The 22,375-nt window shown below is 44.8% G+C and overlaps 5 protein-coding genes across 9 annotated transcripts; 4 read left to right on the plus strand and 1 right to left on the minus strand.

Annotated features, from left to right (window-relative positions):
• The first annotated feature begins 10 nt into the window (after positions 1-10).
• wdtc1 (WD and tetratricopeptide repeats 1) lies at positions 11-8,160 on the plus strand. Of its 3 annotated transcripts, none has more exons than XM_079731945.1 (16): positions 11-104; positions 1,060-1,199; positions 1,532-1,615; positions 1,732-1,778; positions 2,238-2,349; positions 2,509-2,696; positions 3,126-3,308; positions 3,564-3,658; positions 3,765-3,880; positions 3,974-4,049; positions 4,139-4,232; positions 4,608-4,778; positions 4,873-5,108; positions 5,299-5,467; positions 5,864-6,056; positions 6,721-8,160. In XM_079731945.1, exons 2-16 carry the CDS (start codon positions 1,152-1,154, stop codon positions 6,910-6,912), a joined length of 2,004 nt encoding a protein of 667 aa, XP_079588071.1. In that variant the 5' UTR covers positions 11-104; positions 1,060-1,151; the 3' UTR covers positions 6,913-8,160. The 3 variants fall into 3 exon arrangements, with proteins under 3 accessions (XP_079588071.1, XP_079588073.1, XP_079588072.1); XM_079731947.1 differs by having other exon boundaries at positions 31-121; XM_079731946.1 differs by lacking the exon at positions 11-104 and adding an exon at positions 181-910.
• A 939-nt stretch (positions 8,161-9,099) lies between these two features.
• LOC307073981 (transmembrane protein 222-like) lies at positions 9,100-11,292 on the plus strand. Of its 2 annotated transcripts, none has more exons than XM_079733955.1 (6): positions 9,100-9,230; positions 9,489-9,573; positions 9,907-9,938; positions 10,023-10,119; positions 10,422-10,552; positions 11,154-11,292. In XM_079733955.1, exons 1-6 carry the CDS (start codon positions 9,112-9,114, stop codon positions 11,239-11,241), a joined length of 552 nt encoding a protein of 183 aa, XP_079590081.1. In that variant the 5' UTR covers positions 9,100-9,111; the 3' UTR covers positions 11,242-11,292. The 2 variants fall into 2 exon arrangements, with proteins under 2 accessions (XP_079590081.1, XP_079590082.1); XM_079733956.1 differs by having other exon boundaries at positions 10,821-11,242.
• Positions 11,293-11,823: 531 nt separating this feature from the next.
• On the plus strand, positions 11,824-13,854 carry LOC307072989 (trophoblast glycoprotein-like). 2 transcript variants are annotated; one of them, XM_079732619.1, is made up of 3 exons: positions 11,824-11,964; positions 12,090-12,292; positions 12,565-13,854. In XM_079732619.1, the coding sequence occupies exons 2-3, from the start codon at positions 12,093-12,095 to the stop codon at positions 13,538-13,540; spliced, it is 1,176 nt and encodes a 391-aa protein (XP_079588745.1). In that variant the 5' UTR covers positions 11,824-11,964; positions 12,090-12,092; the 3' UTR covers positions 13,541-13,854. The 2 variants fall into 2 exon arrangements, with proteins under 2 accessions (XP_079588745.1, XP_079588744.1); XM_079732618.1 differs by lacking the exon at positions 11,824-11,964 and having other exon boundaries at positions 12,011-12,292.
• A 412-nt stretch (positions 13,855-14,266) lies between these two features.
• Positions 14,267-18,514, plus strand: kdf1a (keratinocyte differentiation factor 1a). The gene is made up of 4 exons (XM_079732816.1): positions 14,267-14,555; positions 14,884-15,990; positions 16,611-16,685; positions 17,776-18,514. Exons 2-4 carry the CDS (start codon positions 14,904-14,906, stop codon positions 17,847-17,849), a joined length of 1,236 nt encoding a protein of 411 aa, XP_079588942.1. The 5' UTR covers positions 14,267-14,555; positions 14,884-14,903; the 3' UTR covers positions 17,850-18,514.
• A 2,148-nt stretch (positions 18,515-20,662) lies between these two features.
• On the minus strand, positions 20,663-21,783 carry nr0b2a (nuclear receptor subfamily 0, group B, member 2a; the record flags this gene model as incomplete). Its single annotated transcript, XM_079755586.1, has 3 exons — positions 20,663-20,904; positions 21,044-21,601; positions 21,774-21,783. 3 exons carry the CDS (start codon positions 21,781-21,783, stop codon positions 20,663-20,665), a joined length of 810 nt encoding a protein of 269 aa, XP_079611712.1.
• Positions 21,784-22,375: the final 592 nt, after the last annotated feature.

Here is a 22,375-nt window from a genome sequence, read left to right on the forward strand (position 1 = left end):
GTATAACTCTGGGTAACGAGAGACGCCTGAACACATGCTGCTGGTCTGTGATAAATCCATCATATTCAATGGGATTGACTTGACAACATTCATTGTGGACCCAGGCGAGTGCTGTGTTTTTGTACGTAGCCTGTAATGTTGGAATCCTGTCGGCAGTGTCTGTGTTGTTAAGCTCGTACTCAGCTGCTCGTTCCAGGCGTTTTCCTCTAAATACAGAACGCCTGGAATGAGATGCTGCAAATGAGCGTTATTGGCGAGAGAGGGGCGGGACTTTCAGTTACACCATGGGTGCGAGAGAGAAGGAGGAACTTTCGATTCAAGTTATCTGTTTCCGTTACATGTTTTGGATATAACTTTGTCCAGATTTTTGTGAAAACTCTGTATTTACTTTCCTTGTCATTGTTGTAATGCTTGTTATGGTCTCGTTTTTCTCGCTCCGGTTGGCAGGGCGCCTGTTAGCTGGTGTACAATGCTCGGGAATTTACAGACCAGAAATCTCGTTGCGGTAGACCGGTATAACGCTATAGTTCAGGATCATCTCTCAGCCTAAGCTAGTATGCTAACTCTGATGCGTTCTCTGGTAGACCACAGTACTTTAAAGGCCTGGCAGATAGGTGGCTAGCCTTTCTAGCACAACACCTGATACTGATGTGTTTACATTTGGGGTGTTTTGAATCGATTCACTAACTGTAACTCAGTTGTAGATGCTCGACTTTTCTCGTGGATCCTGTTAAAGTTAGCGGAACAAGTCCACTATTATGTCTGCGTTTAGTAAACAACAGAGCAAAGTCAGTTCACTAGCTCATGTTACCTTCATGGTTTATTATACTTTATAAAGTAAGATACACATTATACTTTACTCGGTTTTGTTTTAATGTATATACGACTTAAACTGGGCACATATATGCATGTAAGTAATATGGTGAAATGTCTGAATGTCCTTTATAATGGTTGCTATACTTGGCATTTAGTGGATTCATCTTTACACATTTTGGAACCACGTATCAGTAGTATCGCTTCTGTTCCCTTAATAATTGATTGTCGTCCATCTCAATGAAGACTATGCTCTCGAGGGATTTAATGTTCCTGTCATCAGAGGTCTGAGACCTGGAACCATCAGACCATAGTCTAAATATTATTTTGGAGAGGCCATGTCTGCTGTCAATATCACTAAAGACCTCCTAGGCAGACAGATCAGGGTGAGTAAATCAATACACACATCCTGATTCTCCTGATTTGTATTATTTGTTGTATATTATGCTAATCATGAAATATTCTAGTGTGCACATGTTGCAAGGGCAGTCTCATACTGGCAGAAGTAACTTGAATCAATCCACCCAGAAGAATCGAATGATCTTGAAAGAGAACTGCAATTCCTAATATATACAATCTGCATTCAGGAAAAACATATAATTTCTGTATGTCTTTATACTAAAGCAACAGACCATGTCAGTCGTCTAACTCATTTGCTTAAAGTTGAAGAAAACAAATGACGTGTTTGGTAAAGAGATGCTTTGATTCGTGTCATCAGGACAAGAGAGCATTGGGCTTTCAAAGAAACTACCATGTGACTGACCCCTTCATCAAGAGACTGGGTCTGGAGTCGGAGCTTCAGGTGCCAAGCCCTACTGTTCTGCTTTTGTGTGCTTGTTTATGTGTGCGTGTGTGTATGCGTGCGTGTGCGTGTGTGTCTATCAATTTTGTAATACTTGATGTTGATTGTATTAACAGGGCCACACTGGGTGTGTGAATTGCCTAGAATGGAACGAAAAAGGAGAGTAAGTCAACCCAAAACTATCCATTTGAATGTTTTACTACTTTTGTAATTTCAGTTAAAATTAACATTTTTTAAAAGATGACTTGGAAGCACATGCAAATATGTGGTTGTCAAGGTTATAGTATATGTATACTAGAACCACAATAGTCACAATAGTATATTCATTCAAGACCTTTATTTGTCCCGAGGTAAATCGGTTCTGCCGGTATGGCAACAAAAGTCAACAACACAGGGCGGGACACATACACAAATACATGCATAACATACACATTTACACACATACATACCATACACATACATAACATTCATAACTTACACACATATATATATATATATATATATATATATATATATATATATATATATATATATATATATAACCCTTGTGTGTGTCCAAGCTTTGAAGGTCCATTTATGTCCAAGCTATGAATGTCCATCCTGGTATTTTTCTTTCTTCCAGCCTGTTAGCTTCAGGCTCAGATGACCAACATGCCATCATCTGGGAACCCTTCAAACACAAAAAATTAACAACTATGCATACAGGACATGCAGCCAACATCTTCTCGGTGAAGGTGTGGTGGCGCTCGAGTGACATTGACTGGCATGCACTAGATGTCACACAAATATCGCAAAATTCCAACGTAATAGCAATGAGTTGGTTTGTATCATGTGTGTGTGTGTGTGTGTGTGTGTGTGTGTGTGTGTGTGTGTGTGTGTGGGGGGGGGGGCAGTTCCTCCCCCACTCAGGAGATCGGATACTGGTGACCGGTGCCGCGGACACCAAGGTGCACGTTCACGACGTCTCTGTCAAGGAAACCATCCACATGTTTTCTGACCACACCAACCGGGTGAAGCGCATCGCCACAGCGCCCATGTGGCCAAACACCTTCTGGAGTGCAGCGGAGGACGGCATCATCAGGTCCCCACAAGCACACGTCTAACAGGAGTTCACCTGCTTTTAATGATACATAGAAACTCAGCAGGCATTATGTATCTATATATTCTATCTTATTATTCTATTTCTATATATTATTCTGATTATTATTATATGTCTATATACCATATATTATTATTATATTATATAAACAATATATTAATACTATATATTATTATAATATATTTGTTATATATATATATATACAATATACATCTATTGCTGCACTTAGACACATCATCAGTGATTGAACCTGGGGTCAATGGGTGTTTCGGTTTTTCATTATTATTATTATTATTATTATTATTATTATTATTATTATTATTATTATTATTATTATATCTTAATATTATTATATATCTGTAAACTATACACAAGATGGCCTCCTCTATTGCTACTCGTTGTGCCCTCCAGGCAGTACGACCTGAGGGAGAGCAGTAAACGGTCCGAGGTGCTGATTGACCTGACAGAGTTCTGTGGTCAGCTGGTGGAGGCTAAGTGTCTGGCTGTGAACCCCCGAGACAACAACTACATGGCGGTGGGTGCCAACGGGCCCTTCGTACGCCTGTATGATATCCGGATGATCCACAACTACAGGTGCGTGCTGACTATTGTCAAAGGAGATATTGATAAGGGATTAATGGGGCCTCCCGCATTACTGAATGGAAAGTGTTTGATTTTGTTAATTAATAATGACATATTCATTATAATACAATGAATACAGTATTATTCACATTTAATGTAAGTTCATAATGTTTATGTTCACTAACTCAAACAATGAAATAACAAGCACTGAACAAGAATATATATTGATGACATGTTTTCTATTGTGTTCCTTATGACATCACACAGAAAGTCCGTAGGTCAGAACACATCAGCTGCGGTGCACACTTTCTGCGACAGACAAAAGCCCATCCCTGATGGAGCTGGACAATATTACGTTGCAGGTGTGTCATTGTTACATTGACTTTCTTTCATGGAAAAATGTATGCATTTCTGCATTCAAATTGCTTTGGTATTAAATGCTCCTCGTTTGTGTCCCTTTGACTTCAGGACACATACCAGTGAAACTCCCAGACTATAATAATCGTCTCAGAGTCCTGGTAGCCACTTATGTGACCTTCAGTCCAGATGGCACTGAGTTGCTGGTCAACATGGGCGGAGAACAGGTACCGTTCATTTACACGATGGTTGCAGTACAGTTCAAAGAGCTCTCTGCTACTTTCTAATGTGTCTTTTTGTCGTTTGATTTGTCGTTCTAGGTGTATTTATTTGATTTGACATTCAAACAAAGGCCATACACGTACCTTCTTCCACAAAAGTGCCAATCATCAACTGGTATGACACACATAAGAAAGCTATTGCGTGTGTATGTTTATAATATCTCTGTATATATGGATGTGTTTGTAACTTTGATATCCTAACAGATGTTCTGAATGGGAAGACAGCCAATGGAGTAACAAATGGTATCCACCTGCCTGCCAGCCACCTACGTTTAGCTCAAGGCAACATCTTTTCTAGGTAAATATTCTCTGTTTCAATGTATTTTAGTTACACTCTGTCTGCCAGACTAGCCAGCAGTGCTATCAGCCGCACAGACAGGTGATTATATCTGTTCGAAAGACCACTTTGATACTAGACAGATTGTTCTGCAGGCTGTCTGCTGCTGATTCACAGCATCGGACTATAGTTTGACTATAGTTTGACCGAGTACTGCATACTCAACACTTCCACAGTTTGGTTGCCTGGTGATGAACTGGCAATGACGTGTGTAATAATGACAATGATTCTGCTGAATAGGAATTCTGCTTTTGATCAAGATAATAATGAATAAAATAATAATAATAATAATAATAATAATAATAATAAATATAATAATAACTGTTTGGTCTCCAGGTGTGGTGAGCTGCCCCCACACCTGGAGAGGGTGAAGCAGCAGGCCAATGACGCCTTCTCCCAGCAGCACTGGACCCAGGCCATCCAGCTTTACAGCCTGGGGATCCACCAGGCCAGCGACAACGCCATGCTGTACGGGAACCGGGCCGCCGCTTACATGAAGCGCAAGTGGTAGGCATCCGGCCGCACGCACGCACACTTTATACTGTACATCAATAGAGTCCCTTCTGAATCCGACTAGCTAATACTGTGGTGCGCTCCCTAGGGACGGAGACCACTACGACGCCCTCAGGGACTGCCTGAAAGCCCTCACACTTAACCCTGCCCACCTGAAGGCTCACTTCAGGCTTGCTCGCTGCCTGTTTGAGCTCAAGTACGTGGCGGAGGCGCTGGAGTGCCTGGGCGACTTCAAGGGGAAGTTCCCCGAGCAGGCCCACAGCAGTGCCTGCGACGCCCTGGAGAAAGACATCAAGGCGGCGCTCTTCATCAAGGCCGAGTCAGGTGGGAAACGGGTTCACATGGAACTGGTTACATTGACATTCAGGTTCCTCATCTGTTCAATTAAAGTGAAACCGGCCATTCTTCATAAGTAATGTTTTTTTTTTCCTATTTTTTAACACCCCATTTCCTCTTTGAGCATATTTCTGTGGCTTCCTCTGTTAATCAACCCTGCTGTGTTTCTCGGTCCCAGGTGAGGACAAGAAGGCAAACAGTTCAATCCGTTTCCACTCCACTCCGCGTAAAGAGTCCATCCCAGAGGACGAGGTCGTGTTGCGGGAGCGCAGCTTCGACTACAAGCACCGCTACTGCGGTCACTGCAACACCACCACCGACATCAAAGAGGCCAACTTCTTTGGGAGGTTTGTGAATCTACCCTCCAGATCCATCTGTCAGGAGACAGTTATACCCACAAATGCACACAAGGGACTAGTGTCAAAATCACTGTATGCAGATGGGGCTGTTGTCTTCCCATGAAGAGAGTTGTTGCTCTCTGCTTAAGGCAGTACTCCCATGAAGCATTAGGGTTAAAACACGCACTTTGCGGGGCTCAAAGCAAATGCTAAAGTGTTGAGACATTTCCATTGACCTTTCAAAGCAGCACCAGTGATGTAATAACGGGTTGCAACAGGAGGTTGCCAGAGAAGGGTTAGGAAAAATGTCATTGCTGTTTTTGTGGGGAACTTGTCTTTTACAATGGTACCCTTACAAAACCTCATGAGCTGACCACGCTGTGCATGTCTTTCCTGTCTTTACAGTAAGGGCCAATACATTGTGAGTGGCTCTGACGATGGCTCCTTATTCATCTGGGAAAAAGAGACGACTAACCTGGTGCGGATACTGCAAGGGGACGAGTCCATAGTCAACTGCCTGCAGCCCCACCCCAGCTACTGCTTCCTGGCCACCAGTGGGATTGACCCCGTGGTCCGGCTATGGAACCCCAGACCAGAGGTAAACGCAAACCAGCCTTTATATCACTTGTGTTCTTTCTTCTTTCTTTTTTTTTTACAATCAGACTTAATCTTTTAAGTCTTAAAACAACAAGAGATAGATAGATAGATAGATAGATAGATAGATAGATAGATAGATAGATAGATAGATAGATAGATAGATTTATTAATTATCATTTAAATAGAAAAAATCCCGGTATTCCCATGAATACAACATATTAACTATTAAATTGTGTTTTTGCTTGTTATCGTTAACACCAACGGAATTTACAGATAACAAAAGTTAATCATAAGAAAAAAAAATCAAATGTAATTGGTAGTTGAAAGTCTCTACCTCTACCCTAAAAACAATATGATTTAGTCAAGCTGTTCTCTCCTGGCTTACCGTTTACGCTGTTCTCTCCCTTCATGCGATTCAAGTGATTCTCTCCTGTCACACTGTTCAAGCGGATCTCTCCTGTCTCACTGTTCAAGAGGTTCTCTCCTGTCTCATTGTTCAAGCTGTTCTCTCCCTTCATGCGATTCAAGCAGTTTTCTCCTGTCTCACTGTTAAAGCTGTTCTCTCCCTTTCATACCGTTCAAGCTGTTCTCTCCCTTTCACACCGTTCAAGCTGTTCTCTCCACGCGTACCGTTCACCTCCTGCGTCCGGTCCGTCCCCCTGCAGGTAGAGGTGGAGAACGGCCGCGTTGTGGAGGACATGGAGGGCGCCGCCCAGGCTAACCAGCGCCGTATGAACGCCGACCCACTGGACGTGATGCTGCTGAACATGGGCTACCGCATCATGCGAGGCGGCGGGCCCGAGGACTCGGACGACGAGGAGAACTCTGAGGGACAAGTACAATGTCGGCCGAGCTAAACACTTCCTCATTGACATTCTGTAGAATGGAGGGAGGACACAACGCACTCCCTTAGTGTGTGTGTGCGTGCGCGTGTGTGTGTGTGTGTGTGTTGGCAGGTGTGCGCGCTCACATCGATGGGGGAAGCACCTAGATATACTTCATATTTTTTCAATGTTCATCCCCCCCCCCCCCTTACCCTTGAGCTGAACGAAACCTTGGGTGAAGTCCTATCACACCTCAGCACTATGCACCGCCCCCCCCCCCCCCCCCCCCCCATTACCCCCCATTGAAAGCAAACCCCGGGGGGGGCAATGGGGGGCGGGGTGGTGGCCCCAAAGCCCCTTCAACAAACTGACCACAACTCAGCTACTCGTCGTTCCTGCAGGTTCCTGTCTTGAGTCGGTGCATAGAAGGCCAGAGTCCACCGTAGGGGGAACTATTTTCAGGTTATAGTGGTCATGCCCCCCCCCCCCCCCCCCCCCCCCCTTGACCGGATGGGTCAACACTTCTCGTATTCCTGTCTCTTCTACCGTCGCAGCGAAGGAATCCCAGCGCCCTGCTCAGATGGGCGGCAACGTCAACGTTTGGAAGCCTGTCAGTGCGCAGTGTGGGTCGTCGGTGGCGGCAGATGAATTGTGGGTTATTGAGTTTGCACACGTTTTTTATGTTGTTTAACTAAAGAAATGAAAAATGTTCCTGTCCAAAGTTATTGTTCTGTGTAATTTGGTGGTTTTTTGGGGGTTCTAACTAAATTTAAACGAACAATTATTCTTAGTTATTGCAAAAAAAAGTTTAAAATGATTAATATTATTTTGTATTATGTGTTGCCCTATCATGCAGAGCTTATTTAATTCAGAATGGGATCTGTTTTTTTGGGCCTTTTGAAGCTTATATTTAAATGTCACTTATATTTAAATGTTAGTGGCTTGTGTTTTTCCTTTTAGTCCCTTTTGTAATTTCAAGTTTGATCTGAAAGCAAACCAAATGCATTTCAAAAGTACTATAAGTATTGAAAAGGGCTTGTCCCACCTAATAGCCGTTTGCCCCGACCACCACTAGACCTTCTGAAGTCTGACTAATGAGACTCTCCGTGGGCTGTTTTGCTTTTAGGGCCTATGCTAAAACAATAGCTGGTCGGGCCCTCCTGTTCCTTTCCTGGTTGAACATAAGGATGATGTCTTCATTCGTTGATAAACAAAACTCTAGGCCTCTGTGTTTCTTTTGTTCAAAATCATTTAAAGATGGTCTGTATATTTTTCTTTCAACGGTCATGTTCAATTATTTGCTGCAAACAAATAAAAGAAGAATACTGTTGAAGACTGCTGTTCTACCCTATCAACAGGACATCAGGGACGCCTTTGTTCCATTGGTGTAGAGTTTCAACATGTTCCCTCTTATTGGTGGCTAACTAGGTTGGCAAGATGCATGCCAGGATGTCCCAGGCTGTCCGCTCCCTTTCATTTATCAGTGTCTTTTCAGCATTGCTTTCGCTGACTATGAGGCTTGGAAACATGCAAGCACACAATACATCATCAGCATGCAAGTAGCACAGTGGGCCAAGTTGTGGGGAATTGTGTCACGTGACCCACATTTGTTAATGAGGTGACCCAGCTTGAAGAGGAATCGCGCTTTTAATGATAAAGCACTTCGCCATACTCCTCCAGCAGGCATGTGTTTTCAAGTTTAAGTTTTCATTCACACATTTACAACATTTATCACACATCCTTGTAAACAGGCAGTCTTTGGCAAATCATGGAGATGATCGGTAGCTGCTTGCGACATCTAAACTCTGAGGCAGATACACAACATCGTTCACATTGATACAGACAACGACAGAGTCAGATTACGGAAATAGTGTGTTACACTGGCTCTGCTCAAGACGGTAATATAGATAGAGTTCAAGTAAAAAAGAAACAACTAATGGTATGACAATACAATTAAAAATATATATATTATATCATATATATTCACACAAAATAAATTGAAGACTATCTTATATAGCCAGCTTATGTGATACATATTTGGCTATATAAGTAAAAAGTGTCTAACTTAATTGCTGAACATAATTTATTCTATGGCACAAAATGCAATCAGTCTATTTTATCACACACAGACACAAACACTGCTTGGACCTTTTTCTTCTATCATCAATGTATTTCCGCCTTTAAGATGACGTCACGATGTTCGCCGTCACCAGCTGTCACAACACTGATGTGATGGCTGAAGCGGAGGACACAGACGTAACGATGAACTACCACGGGGACTTTGAAAAAAATGACCAGAAGAAGAGTCGCTATCCATATTGTATAGTTTGGACCCCTATACCAATATTATCGTAAGTACATGTGTGTGTGCGTGGCTGTTCGTATAAAATACCTGGCTAGCCTGCAGCTTAATGGGATCACGTTAGCGAAGCTATACTGCTCGCTTTGCCCCACGACCGTGTCATACTTACGCTGGCTATGCTTAGCCTGCATGCGTTTTTCCAATATATACATCATATATTTATACTAATGCTGAAGCAGCGTTTGAAAAGATGGAGTAACCACATTGAGATGATGAACGTTGTCCCTGCATGGGGTGCCTTTTCCAGGTGGGTGCTGCCCCTCATTGGTCACATGGGGATCTGCACCTCCTCAGGGATCATCAGAGACTTTGCAGGCTCCTACTTTGTCTCGGTGAGTAGATTTTGAGAAGGTATGAGTGTTGTTCTTACTTCCACTTTAGGTATTGTTAGGATGAAACTGCATATATCACCACAACTTAGTAAGCTGTAGTAGCCTACTACACCCACATTGTAATAAATGAGTCCACAGTAATGGTAATCAATAATAATACGATTTTACTCTTACAAACCACAGTTCTTCATACACGGCCTGTTGTTCTCTTCTAGAAAACATCTGTGCCTTAACAATCAATTCAACCCATCGATACAGGGGATAGGATCTGTTATCGAACTGCAATCGAAAAAATCACTGGCTTTCTATTTTCTAAACACCTTTTTTTTTCAGGAGGATAATATGGGCTTTGGTCGGCCTACAAAGTGAGTAACTAAATGCTATTTTCTATTGAATTTGACGTTAAAGCCTGGGTGCAGCTCTATTCACAACACAACCTACTCCCTCAGGTATTGGAGGCTGGACGTGGACAAGGTGTGTGGCAGCGGCCCATCAACATGGGACAAGGCAGTCTATGACGCGTCTGAGGAGTACAAGTGCCGGCCGGTATGTTGAAACATACTCTTTAAATCTTCTCATGACCTTTTTGGAAAAATGTCTCTGTTGGGTAACCTATGAATTTCAATATAATTTCTATATGACTTTTAATTTTTGTGTGCATATGAAACCATTTTTGATGTAATGATTATGTTTCAAATACTACTCACATGGATAGTTACCCTGAAAATGATCATAAAAAATAAATAAATAAATGGACATGCCGACAGAGTGAGTCTCTGTACCTTTTGCCTCTTCATTTGATTTAACATAATTGGTGTGTATTAATTAAAACCTTTTTGTTGTTATAGCACAACCTGTGCTGTGATAACTGCCACTCCCACGTTGCCATGGCGCTGAACCTTATGCGCTATGACAACAGCACATCCTGGAACATGGTGAAGCTCTGTCTGCTGTGTCTCACCCATGGGAAATATGTCAGGTACAGTTGAAACTATCGAAACACAAAATGATGTATACATCTGTGGTCAACAACAATACATATAGAAAACGTTGCAACACCAGGGCCCGAGGCATCGTCAAAACCTCCCTAGAAAACCCAAAGGGGTGGATCCTAAGTGGTTCTACTAGCAGGTGATCGCACCAAACCCAGAAACATATGGCTGAGAGAAACTCTGTCATTACTCTCTGTTGACCCAGTTTGAGAAGTGCTGGGCTTACAGTTTGCTTCTCCTACATTCTCCTCCCAGGGGCCATAAGTCTTTAAACAGGAGGGAGCCGTGTAATGGATCACTGACAAAAGTGCCCCCCTCAAAGCCCCGGTAGAGGTCACCTCTCCACCCGGGCTTTCTCTGGCAGGGTGCAGTAGGAGAATGGAGGGGAACGGCCAGTGGGACCTTGTGTCGGGGGGTCCCCCAGGGAATTGCTTTCTATAGGTTGAAAGACCCTCCTTCATAGAAGGACAGAAAATGCAGATATTCTTGATGGAGGTCAATGTATTCGGCCTCTCTAAGACACACAACATATCATTTACCGATGTGGATGTTTTGCTGAACCCTCTCTCTTTCTCTACCTCCCTCCAGCTGTGCTGCCTTCCTAAAGACCTGGCTTCCCTTTCTGATGCTCACTGGCATCATCACCACCTTCGCTTTAACTCTCAATCTGCAGTAATCCCTCAGGACGTGAACATGGATGAAATATAGACTTTATTACCATCAGTCCCACCCAACCCACTTCTCATTGGACTGGTCTTCAACATACTATGCCTCATTACCTTCAGTGTAGAGTTGCCTTCAAGTCATTCTCAATGCTGTAATGAATAGATACAGCGTATAACATAAAAAAGCAGATGTTAATGAGAGTATATAGCTGCTTTAGTAGATATTTAAAACATATTTACTTATTTAGTATTAAAGGACAAAAGTATCAAAAATTAAGTAGCGGCTTGCAATTGGCAATATATGCGCTCCACAAAATGTTATCAAAACTGTCCTTTGAGATAGATTTTCTTGTTTTGTTCACCATTTACCAGACATTTTTTTAACTTGTTTATGATTGTAAACATGACTTCTACTATGTTAATGGTTTTTTTTAAATTATGAATTGATTTGCCGTGTGTCAATTTCGGATATATTTATTGAGATAAATATTTCAAAAATGTGCATTATTTCAAGTCTTTTCTGCATAGGCTGTCACAGTGTGGATCACAGTGCCCCTGCAATGGCTGTAGCTTTAAGAGAGCCATGGAGCTGCAGTATTCCTCCACTATTGGGTGTGCGTGACATGAACAGCCATCCACTTACTGGAAGACCTAGTCCCTGAGAGGCACAGAGGAGGAAGGGTCCTCACACTGGCTTACTGGACTGAAGAAAACGCATCTCTAACAGGATCTGGGTAGAAGAATCTTTATTTGTTTTCTGCCTTCGTCCTGAAAAAGTTGCTCCCACTTCATGGCTGACCACATAGGCATGCGTATGTTTACGTTTTTTGTGCTTTTTTTCTTTGTGACACCATACCAGTGCATGGAGTGTCATTTTGGCTGCACATGTTTTGCAGCCACAAACACAGTGAGATGTGTTTCTAAAGATCTGCGCTCAGTGCCGCTAAGTATTCCAGGAAATGCGAGGACACTTATCGTCACAGGGAACAACATACCTCAGATTGGACCGCATTCATTCCCAGAATTGGAGAATGTCACCAACATCTGTCTAAGCAATAACAGGTGAGGATGTTTGTCGATGCTTGCTTCTATGTGAAACCCTGTCTTTTTTTTGTTTCTTTGTTTATCTAGGGATCTGAATTAATATTCTTCATCTCATAAACAAGAAAGAAGCAAGCCTGTGCGAATGTGTCTTGCTTACCCTATATAAGATAAATATTTAAATTATGCATTTAAAATGTACATCAAGATTTGCTTTGAAACCTAGAAATACCCTTTAATTAATCACCAGAAAGTTCCAACACAGTTCTGTAAAGGGGCTCTCTCTCTCCCAGGATCACAGAGCTGGGCGCCCACACCTTCTCCTCCATGACCAGCCTGCGCTCCCTGGACCTCAGCAGCAACCCGCTGGCCCTGATCCACCCGGAGGCCCTCAGCATCCCGGGCAGCCCCCTCCTAGAGCTCAACCTCAGCCGCTCGCTCTACAACAGCACCTCCCTGACGGACCTCGCCACCGCCATGCGCTGGGGCGGCCTGGGCGGCTTGCTCCTCCTGGACCTCTCTGGGAACCGCCTCGCTCTGCTGGCCCCGGCCACGTTCTTCCACCTCCCCAGCCTGCGGCACCTCCTCCTGCCCCACAACTCCTTAGCGTCCGTCCCCAGCGGCACCTTCTCCGGGCCGCAGCGGCTGGAGCTGCTGGACCTGAGCCACAACGCCTTCAGGGCGTTCCCAGCGGAGGCCCTGGGAGAGCTCGGAAGACTTGGGAGAGCACGCCTCCGGCTGGGGAGGAACCCTTACCTCTGCTCCTGTGAGAGCCACCGTTTTGCGGCGTGGCTCAACAGCTCCATGACCCCCAGGGTGGAGGACTCTCAGGATGTGCGGTGCGCCTCACCCAGAGAGCTGCGAGACACCCCCCTCAGTGGGGTCGGTGTGCAGGCCGCCGGGTGCGGGGTCCCGGTTCAAGGGGTCGCGGCCGGGGAGGTGTCACTCCAGACGTCCTATGTGTTCCTGGGCCTGGTGCTCGGCTTCGTGGGGATGGTCTTCCTCCTCGTTCTCTATCTCAATCGCAAAGGCATGAAGAGGTGGATCACAGAGACCAGAGAGGCCTGTCGGGACGTGCTGGCCGGGTACCACTACCGCTACGAGATCGACTCGGACCCCCGACGCGGGCAACCGTCGGACGGGGACGGTGTGGGGATGGGACGTTTTGGAACGGCCCCACCGCCTCGGCTAACCCCTGACACGTGTGATGGCGGTCAGATGCCCACAGACATGCGGCTCAAGGGGACGGTGATGGCACCTGGGAACTAGAGAAAGAGTACATGTGCAAAACTTGTGTACGGTATCTGTGTTGTTGTTTTGGGAGGTTTTCTTAATATTGGTAAATGGAAAAACAATAAAAACATCCAGGAACTACTTTTTTTTAATCTGTATTTACGGTAGCTCTTTACTACTTTACTTTACTTCAAATGAAAATATGAAAGAATATAAATATCTGAGATGTTCAGTTCACTTAATTGCATGAATGAACCATAAAGTATTTTTATTAAATCCAAGCGGATGTTTTGTAGATTCAAAATATGAATGTATAGGCATGATGTACGTTAAATACAAACATTAACATAAAGAAGTCACCCATTACACCTTTGTGTGATATGAGTGGCCTTTTGGTTTACAATAAAACTATAAGTTGTATTTTTCGCTTGCATGCTTTCTTCATTCTACTGGGACGTGTTAGCTTGCCACAACTCAATGCATGGACATATTCCTCATAAATAGATAATATATAGACATATCTCTTGGTGGAGAAACCAATACTTTTACTCACATTCCATCCGGTAATATCAGGGTGTCTATTCATGTCTATTATTGATACAAATATACACACACAGGTATGGTTATTCCGCTTCTTCAACACACGCGCCAAATGCGCACGGACCAATAGGTGCTGCGCTTTGATTTTGTACTTTTTTCTTCCAATTCATATCCGGCAGCGTGACGTCACGATTTACCTGTGGGTGGGTGAAGGGTTTTGGAATTAGCTGTAGCCGCAGGTAATAACCCAGCACTGGAAGACTCGGGAACCCAAGCCTGTGGTGTGGAATTAATCAAAAAAGGACACAACATTGATCGGAACCGGTGACTCGATGAGTTGTGTGTACTCTCTGTGTGGGGCTGCTCGGAGAGACTCACATAACCCGACTTGACTCGAATGATTTCTTTCTTCTAAGATCGAGAGAGAAGTTTGTCTTTGAGACTTCCGCGGTCTCTTGGTCGCTGCTTAAGTTATCCGGGCAAAAACATTCAAGACTTTCCCGCTTATGCGGTAAGTTTATGTTTGCAAGAAAATAAGATACTGTTTAGCCTGAATATTAGTGACGCGATTATTGTCCGTGTCCTTAGATGTATGCCAAACAAAAGCTTTCTGGGTGCGACAAGTGAACCAAATGACCATCAGGGCATCCATCAACGAAGTCTTACTAGTGTATCTGAACCTATAAGTGCATTGAAGTAACTTTTTTGATACACGTATTGAAAGGCTTTAGTCGCATACACCTTTTTTTGCCTGTGTGAACGGCTAGTGTGGAATGTGAGTCTGCTGCAGGTCTAAAGGGAGGTCTCTGCCTGATTTTAACTTGACCCTCTCGCACCAGCTCTTAGGCACTCTTGCGCCATGCCTGGCCACAACACAGGGGCATCCCACACGGCCCGCCACCATAAAACACACATTCACAGCTCCAGAGCGGAGCGATACCGCCAGGACCGGAATGCATTCCGGGAGAGCAACACCAGCCAAGACTCCTACAAGGACCCCCATCATGGAGAACACACGAAAGACCAGCAGCACGTCTACCCCTCGCGCTACTCAGAGAACCCCCACGGCCGCCGGGGCCACACGCGGAACGCCAACGGGAGGGGCTCGGAGACCATCGGGTTCATCCCCGGCTCGGCGGACAACGCCCCCAGCGGCAGGCACTCCTGCGGCTCCTGCACCTCCATGGGCTGGGGCAGCTGCAAGAGCCTCATCTGCTGCGTGCTCACCTGCGGCTTCTACGGCAGCCGGGAGCCCTGCCTGCCGGTGAACGAGAGCACCACGGACCCCCCGTCCAAAGTGGGCGGCAGCGGAGAGGCTCACGGTTCCCACGGTACCAACGGCATGGACCTGTCCAACCCCACGTGCGGCATCGCCATGGAGCCGACGCGCCCCGTCGCCAAGCCCTCCAAGCTGCCCACCAGCGACAGCTTCCGCTACCCGGACGTACGCATCGGGGGCCACACGGTGGTGTACCCCTACCCGGCGCCCAAGCACGCCCACAAGACCAACAAGGGGAACAACAACAGCCAGCGGCCCGTCAGCGACACCAGCGTGTACTCCCGCGAGGACCTGGACCTGGACGACCTGAGCGACACGGGCACGGACATCGACTCGCTCATCACCAAGAAGCTGCTGGAGCTGTACGCACTGCACCAGATCGACCAGCTGGCCAAGTGCACCTCGGACTCGTCCTTCTCCCGCAAGACCAACGAGATCAGCGAGCTCATCTACAGCATCGCCCAGGACTACAACCTGGAGAAGCAGGAGGCCGAGTGCAAGCTGGTGCACGGGGTCATCCGCATCAGCACGCGCAAGAGCAAGAGGAACAAGAACCCTCCGCTCCCCTCCTCCGCCGTCGCCGCCACCACGCAGCGGCCCCACGCACGCAGCGACGGGACGCTGCCCGACAGTGGCAACGAGACCATGACCTTCATGAGCAGCGACAGTAAGATTGTTTTTGGACAGAACACTGCATAACGCTATATACTAGGCCCGGGTACTAAAACTACTAGGACCTAACGATACATAACACTACAGAGAAGGCAAAGGATGGAACACTTTATTGTAGGCCTGCGACTTAACACTACATAGTAGGCCTGGGACATAACATTACATAGTAGGCCCGGGATATAACATTGCATGGTAGGAACAGAACATAACATTACATAGTAGGCCTGGGACATAACACTACCTAGTTGATAACCTCGAGTGTGGAAAAAAAAGATTCCAAATCCCGTTTTCGAGAAGTGATCATATAGTAAATGATAACGATAGTGAAACAATTTGGTTTATTATCATTTATAGATAACCGGGGAAAGTCCTACAAACACACACACCACACATGCTATCTATGAAGTGCCTTTTGTAATGTTGCCAAATCCTTTTTACATCCACCTTCAGTCATGAATCTTGTTGTTTATGGGCATTTGTGGAAATCAACACAATATATTTAGCAAAAGAATATTTGTATCACAGTAATGGATATAACATCATGTTCTTCTAAAACGCCGTTGCCTGTAGCCTCGGCAGCTATAGTGACATTTCATACGGTGTTCCGACCCACAGTGCCCGAGGTGAAAGTGTCGGAGCTGACGTCTTCAGACGAACTCGCCAGAAAGATGAGATACTACAGCGGGAGAAGTAAGTTCATGCGATGAACAATACCGTGCTGGTCAGTGGTCCCCCAAGTTTCAGTGTCTGATAACGTGTTAAAAACACAATAGTGTATGAAGTACTGGGGTATCATGTATTTTTGATAGACGTAATGAGCAGTATTATGAAACTTGCCGATGCTGTGTTTCATGGGTAACCGGATGAAATGCCCGTAGGTGAGCGTTGGTGAGATGAGCAGATCTCAGTGTTCACCCCCGCCCCCCCTTCTCTACTCCTCCATCTCTACTTTCCAACATATATCATACCAATGGCTTTGATGGAACTGCCGAAAAAATCCCCTAAATTCCTTCCTATTCATTCCATTTCTATGTTCAGCCTCTTACTCATTTAGCCAACTCCTCCTACACCTCTTCCTCCTCCTTCTCCCTTCTCCCATATTCCACCTCGCCCCCTCTGGCTCTGTGGGGGTAGGTATGCTGAAACTCCAAGCAGATCAAATCCCTTAAGTATACACCATATAGCGCCCCTTTGCTTCGTTAAGTAATTAAGCAAACATCTTGGGTTACTGATGATTCACGAAACAATGGCCTCTTTTTTTTTCTTCGGTTGTTGTTGTTCAGCTGTTCAATCTGTGACAAGAAGATGCTTATCCTGTTACACACTAGGCCCCGGACCAAAATCTACCAGGACCTTCAGACGCTATCACGAAGGCACTCCTTGTGTTACACGTCTTTTGTGAGTGTTCCTGGGTGCTACATTATTCCCTCTGACCGGGAATGTGCCAGGGTCCCACGCAAAACTATAATTGCTAACATGCTACAATCTCACAGATGGACAGATGTAACGAGGACTTTCGATGAGAAACAAATGATCCGATTTGCTGCAAATTTATAATTGCTGGGCGCCCCCGGTAGCTCGCCGGGTAGAGCGTGTACCATTTAAGGCTCAGCCCTGATCGCAGTGACCCGGATTTGATTCCTGCCTGTGGTCCTTTGCTGCATGTCCTCCCCTCTATCTCCCAGACCTTCTGGTCTTTCCCACTCTATCATAGAGCATAAAAATGCCCAAAAAACGAAAACTCATTATGGATATGTCACCCTGCTGTGCTTCTCCCCAGCGCTGTCGTCCGGCTCCTACCAGCAGGACACCCAGACGGATTCCTCGGGAGCTCCCCTGCTGGAGGTCCTCTGAGCGGCCCTACCTCTACCGAGAGGCCTTTTTACTGCTTCCCTCGGGGACCGCTGTTCCTGCAAGGTCACTGTTCCCGCTGACGTTGTTTCAACCTGCCTGCATGCGGAGCTGATGCTGTTACTTACGCACCTGGGAGTGGTGGTGGACGTTTGTCAGCGCTGAGGATAGCGAGCGCTGCGGTGCCATGAGGAACGTTCTAGCCCCAGTGTCGTCAACGGCCAGATTAACCGAACCGCCAGTATTCCATGAATGGACTTCTTCTTTCTTTTTTTTTATACTTTGATCCAAGTTTTTTTGTTTGAATACAGGTAGCAAAACTCCACACCCTAATGCGAAGACTCTGGTCCTATAGGACGGACCCTTAGGGTCATGTGGTTCTAGGTTCTGCCCTTAGGGTCATGTGGTTCTAGGTTCTGCCCTTGTACGGGGGAGGTGAACGGGTTGAATGAGCATTCGTCCGTCTGGAGCGTATTTTAAATCAAGACAGTTCAAGCACAGAACTGTAAGCCATATTTTGTAAATAAGTCGATTTTTTTTTTATACCAAAATAAAAAAAAACTGTATATAACCAATGCTTTTTATATATGAGACCAAACTTTAACGTTCACAGGTGTTGATATTGTCAATGTTCACCCGTACAAAGAGAAAATGTTGTACCTTATCAAATAAACAATAAGTACAATAAAGTGTCTCGTACTTTGATATTGAGGGCATTTTAACAAGCTAAACCACAGGGAAGGGAATCCTTATATGTATTGTCAGTTCTATTATATTCGTCACCTCTCCTTTCTTCATCAGCCTTTTTGTAATTTTCCACACATGCACACACACACACACACACACACACACACACACAGTTCCCATTTGCTGGTGATTTCACGTGCTTAATGCTGCACCAGTGTATCCTTCCACCAGCGCTGCTAGGCTCCGCTCTCCCCTGGATCCCTGAGCCACAACAGCCTTCCTCCGCCCTGAGTTGGAGGAGGAACTTGTTTGGCTGGTTCTGACAAAGGAAAGGAAATGAAATACTGGGGTTTGTCTCTGCAAAGAAACACGGTAGAAAAGTAACCTTGTGACAAGACCATTTATTTTAGTATCCTGAAGCAGTGAATCTAACCAGTTGAGAAGTATGCAAGAGTTTTAAATGGGTCCATAATAGGAGAAAGATGTTCTCATCCCTTCAGCTCTTAGTGTTGCCTTTTTAAAATAATAAAGTTTAGTTCCAACAATGTAAAATTAATAGTTAATAAACGGTAGCATCCCGTTTTACCCATGTCCATATGACATCCACAGCTGATATTGAACATAGTGTTTGTTAAATATTGCTGAGTTAGGTAAAACAAGCTGTTATTCACTGAAAATGCAGGGCAATGTCCTCGTTTGCACATTTTAAATGTAGGGTGATGGCTGGATTCCCTCCTTCCCTTCCGTGGTAACCCTGAAGAACCTTGTGCCCCCCCCCCCCCCCCCCCCCCCCCCAGCACCGCATTCCTGTTTTACCTGTTGAGATATCCTGCAGCCAGTCAGTGTCACAACATCAGCCACCGCAAAACACTAAAGAGTTGCACACTCTCAAAGTACCCAAAATAAGTAATTCAATGTCGGAACAGGAGGATGAAGAAATGAACTGTTCACTGTTGAACCCTTCCTCTACTGTGGATTTGATGCACAGCCTTGGTGGCTGTTTGGTCATTGTATTTTTTTTATGTTTTATGTTTTTGAGTATTTATTTAGTTTCTTCGTTTTGGGGTGATGTTCATGCATGTATTGGTGTACACAAGAGGAAAAAGTTCTTTAGATTATTGCATTTTAGATGCACGTGTGTCAACTGTTGGCTTCAAGGCTTGTGGCTGCAGCCCAGTGAAGGGAATAATGTGGAGGAACTACCACAAGATGGAGACAAAATTCAATGGGAAAAAGGCACCTAATATTTGAAATGGGAAGCTAAATCACTAGCTTTATATCTTAACAAATATGTCCCCATTCTAAGAGGGTCATGAATATGGACCATACATGCATGTTACATATTTCATTCTCTGCGCTTATGTTTTCAATACAGACAAATCAATTTGTCATAAACAGAAAGGGAAAACTAACAAGAACCGGTGGCTGTGTCATTGACCCAGTTGGAGGAGTAAAAAGGGGTTCACAGCTGTTTATCTGTGATACCAACTGCACAAATGTGTCTGAGACATGGTCGATATTGTGTGGTTACTTTCTTCTATTTTTAATAGGATCCAGTTTTATATATTTCGTTTTAGATTCAATATGTCTATTATATAGAGATAATATATGATCAATATAATAAGTATTATTATCAATACATTATGTAAGGTGCATAAAGTAACATACAATGTTTCATTAATTTTACTCTAATACCCAGTGTGTCTGAGCCACAGTCATAGGAAATGCTTGGCACATAGGCTTTCTTGTCAATATCAATCGAGGACTGCAGTTTTTAGTGTACAAAAAATATATTTATTTTAAGAAAAAGAATATCTTGAAAAAAATATTTACAACAAACGTGAGGCAAATCCTATTCTAAATCCCAAAGCATGTCACTTATGGAACCTATTATTTCATACAATTTTTTTGAGAGTTTGCTACTATCTGTGACAGATAGGGATTTTGTCACTGATCTCAACTCATTTAATCAATAAAGACATGTACAGTGACCTTCCATCGAATGTAAATATGACATTGTGGTATGCAATGCAAACTTTCACCTATTTTATGTGACAACGGTGCATGTGCGCGCCTTCATTTGTGGGGAACATTTTCCTGACTATGAGAACGTTCCTTGTTCATCAATGTCATCTAAACAACAGCATTTCGACCAGCAGCTCCACCAGATCGGCCTGGCCTATCAGGGGCCGGAAGAACAGTTCAGTGAGGAGCGTGGGGGTGATGGTCTGCAGCATGGACGCCGCCAGCAGAATGCGTGCAAAGCGTCCGTGGTCGTCTGGGTGGAGGGGCTGCCCCACCTCTTTCAGAGCCTTCTGAGCCTCCTGCTGCAGGCCTTCAATGAAGAGAGCTGCGTTCAATTCCGGTACGTCTGTTGGAAAACATGGAAATAGAAATGGATGAGTGACCTGATTTGATGGAAGGCAGTAGTCCCACTTAGTTTAACATTTGGAATCGCTGAATATGAAGATTTTACATGAAATGTGTCTTAGTTCAGTATGAACACTTACCAGGGTTAAATATCAGGGTCCCTTTGAGGTATGCATACTCCTTCGGACTCAAATCCAAACTGCCAAACCTCTTGAGACAGGACTTAAGTTTACTGACACCCGCCAAGGTGGGCTGCTCTCTCTCCATGTCCAAACTCTCCTGACAGTTCAGCAGGATCTTCTTCAGCATGCTGTCTGCCGGCGTGTCCGTCACCTCAAAGCAGACCCCTTCCTGGGCCAAACCCAAGATGAAGAGCGGCGCCCAGCACTTCTGGAGGAGCGAAAACTGATCGTTGAGTGGCAGCTGGTTAAACGCCGGCAGGTTCTTCATAAAGTGAACGGTTTTCACCAGCACTGCGGATGCCTCCTGGCAGGTCTTGGAAGGCTTCTTCAGGCAGACCCTCCGTCGTCGGTCGCAGTGGCACGGATGGGAGAACAGGCTGTGGTTCGGGTTGCTCTGTCGCGGGTCCCTGTACTCCATTTGGCTGAGGATGTTGTATAGGATAGCGTTGGTGTTTCTATCTCTGTGCTCTGTACAATGGCACGCGGTATCCATGTCTGATACTTCTCTGTGGTCCTCTATACGATAAGGTGGAGAGATGCTGGTGGAAATGACCTGCTGTCTCTGAGCTTGTGCTGCAGTACCTTTTGCTCTACCTTCTTATTTATAAGGCCGGCCTATTCTGCGTGTTGGACCTTGACTTGTCAATACTGTGAATGAAGAAAACAACTATGTGCGCCAGCATGCTACCGATGGTCATGTCATGCTGGTGCCTTATCGCTGGAGAGGAACTAATGAAGTAATCCCTGGGAGCCTTGGGGGGGGGGGGGTTAGGCCTTATCTTTCATTTGTGTCATTAACCCAGGCTGTGCCAAGCTACCAAGGACTGCAAAGGCAATCAACATAATCGATGAACTGTACCTTTCCAGCTCACACCTACAAGGTGGAACGAGGCCAACGCAGAGGGAGCATTGACCGATAGGTTGAATCCTTGAACATTGTCGGTAGCAGTTTCTCTCGAGGGAGATAAAGAGAGAGAGAGAAGTAGTACTATTATTAGTAGTACTCCTAAGAGAATTGAAAAAAATAGAAAACATATGTATGTATATATATATATATATATATATATATGGATCTATCTATATATCTATATCTATATCTATTTCTATATCTATGTATATATATATATATATATATATATATATATATATCAGACCTTTTGATTCCACAATATATTTAGTTGTAATGAAAAGCAGTGTGGCTTGTTATCTCAGCGGTGCCTAGCACAGGGGTACCCCAGACTGATAAGCCAGTCACTTTATTGTTCATAGTGCGCCCAGTACACACGCCAC

The sequence above is a fragment of the Pollachius pollachius genome, assembly GCF_949987615.1.
Source record: "Pollachius pollachius genome assembly, chromosome: 1".
In the NCBI taxonomy this organism is placed as follows: Eukaryota; Metazoa; Chordata; class Actinopteri; order Gadiformes; family Gadidae; genus Pollachius; species Pollachius pollachius.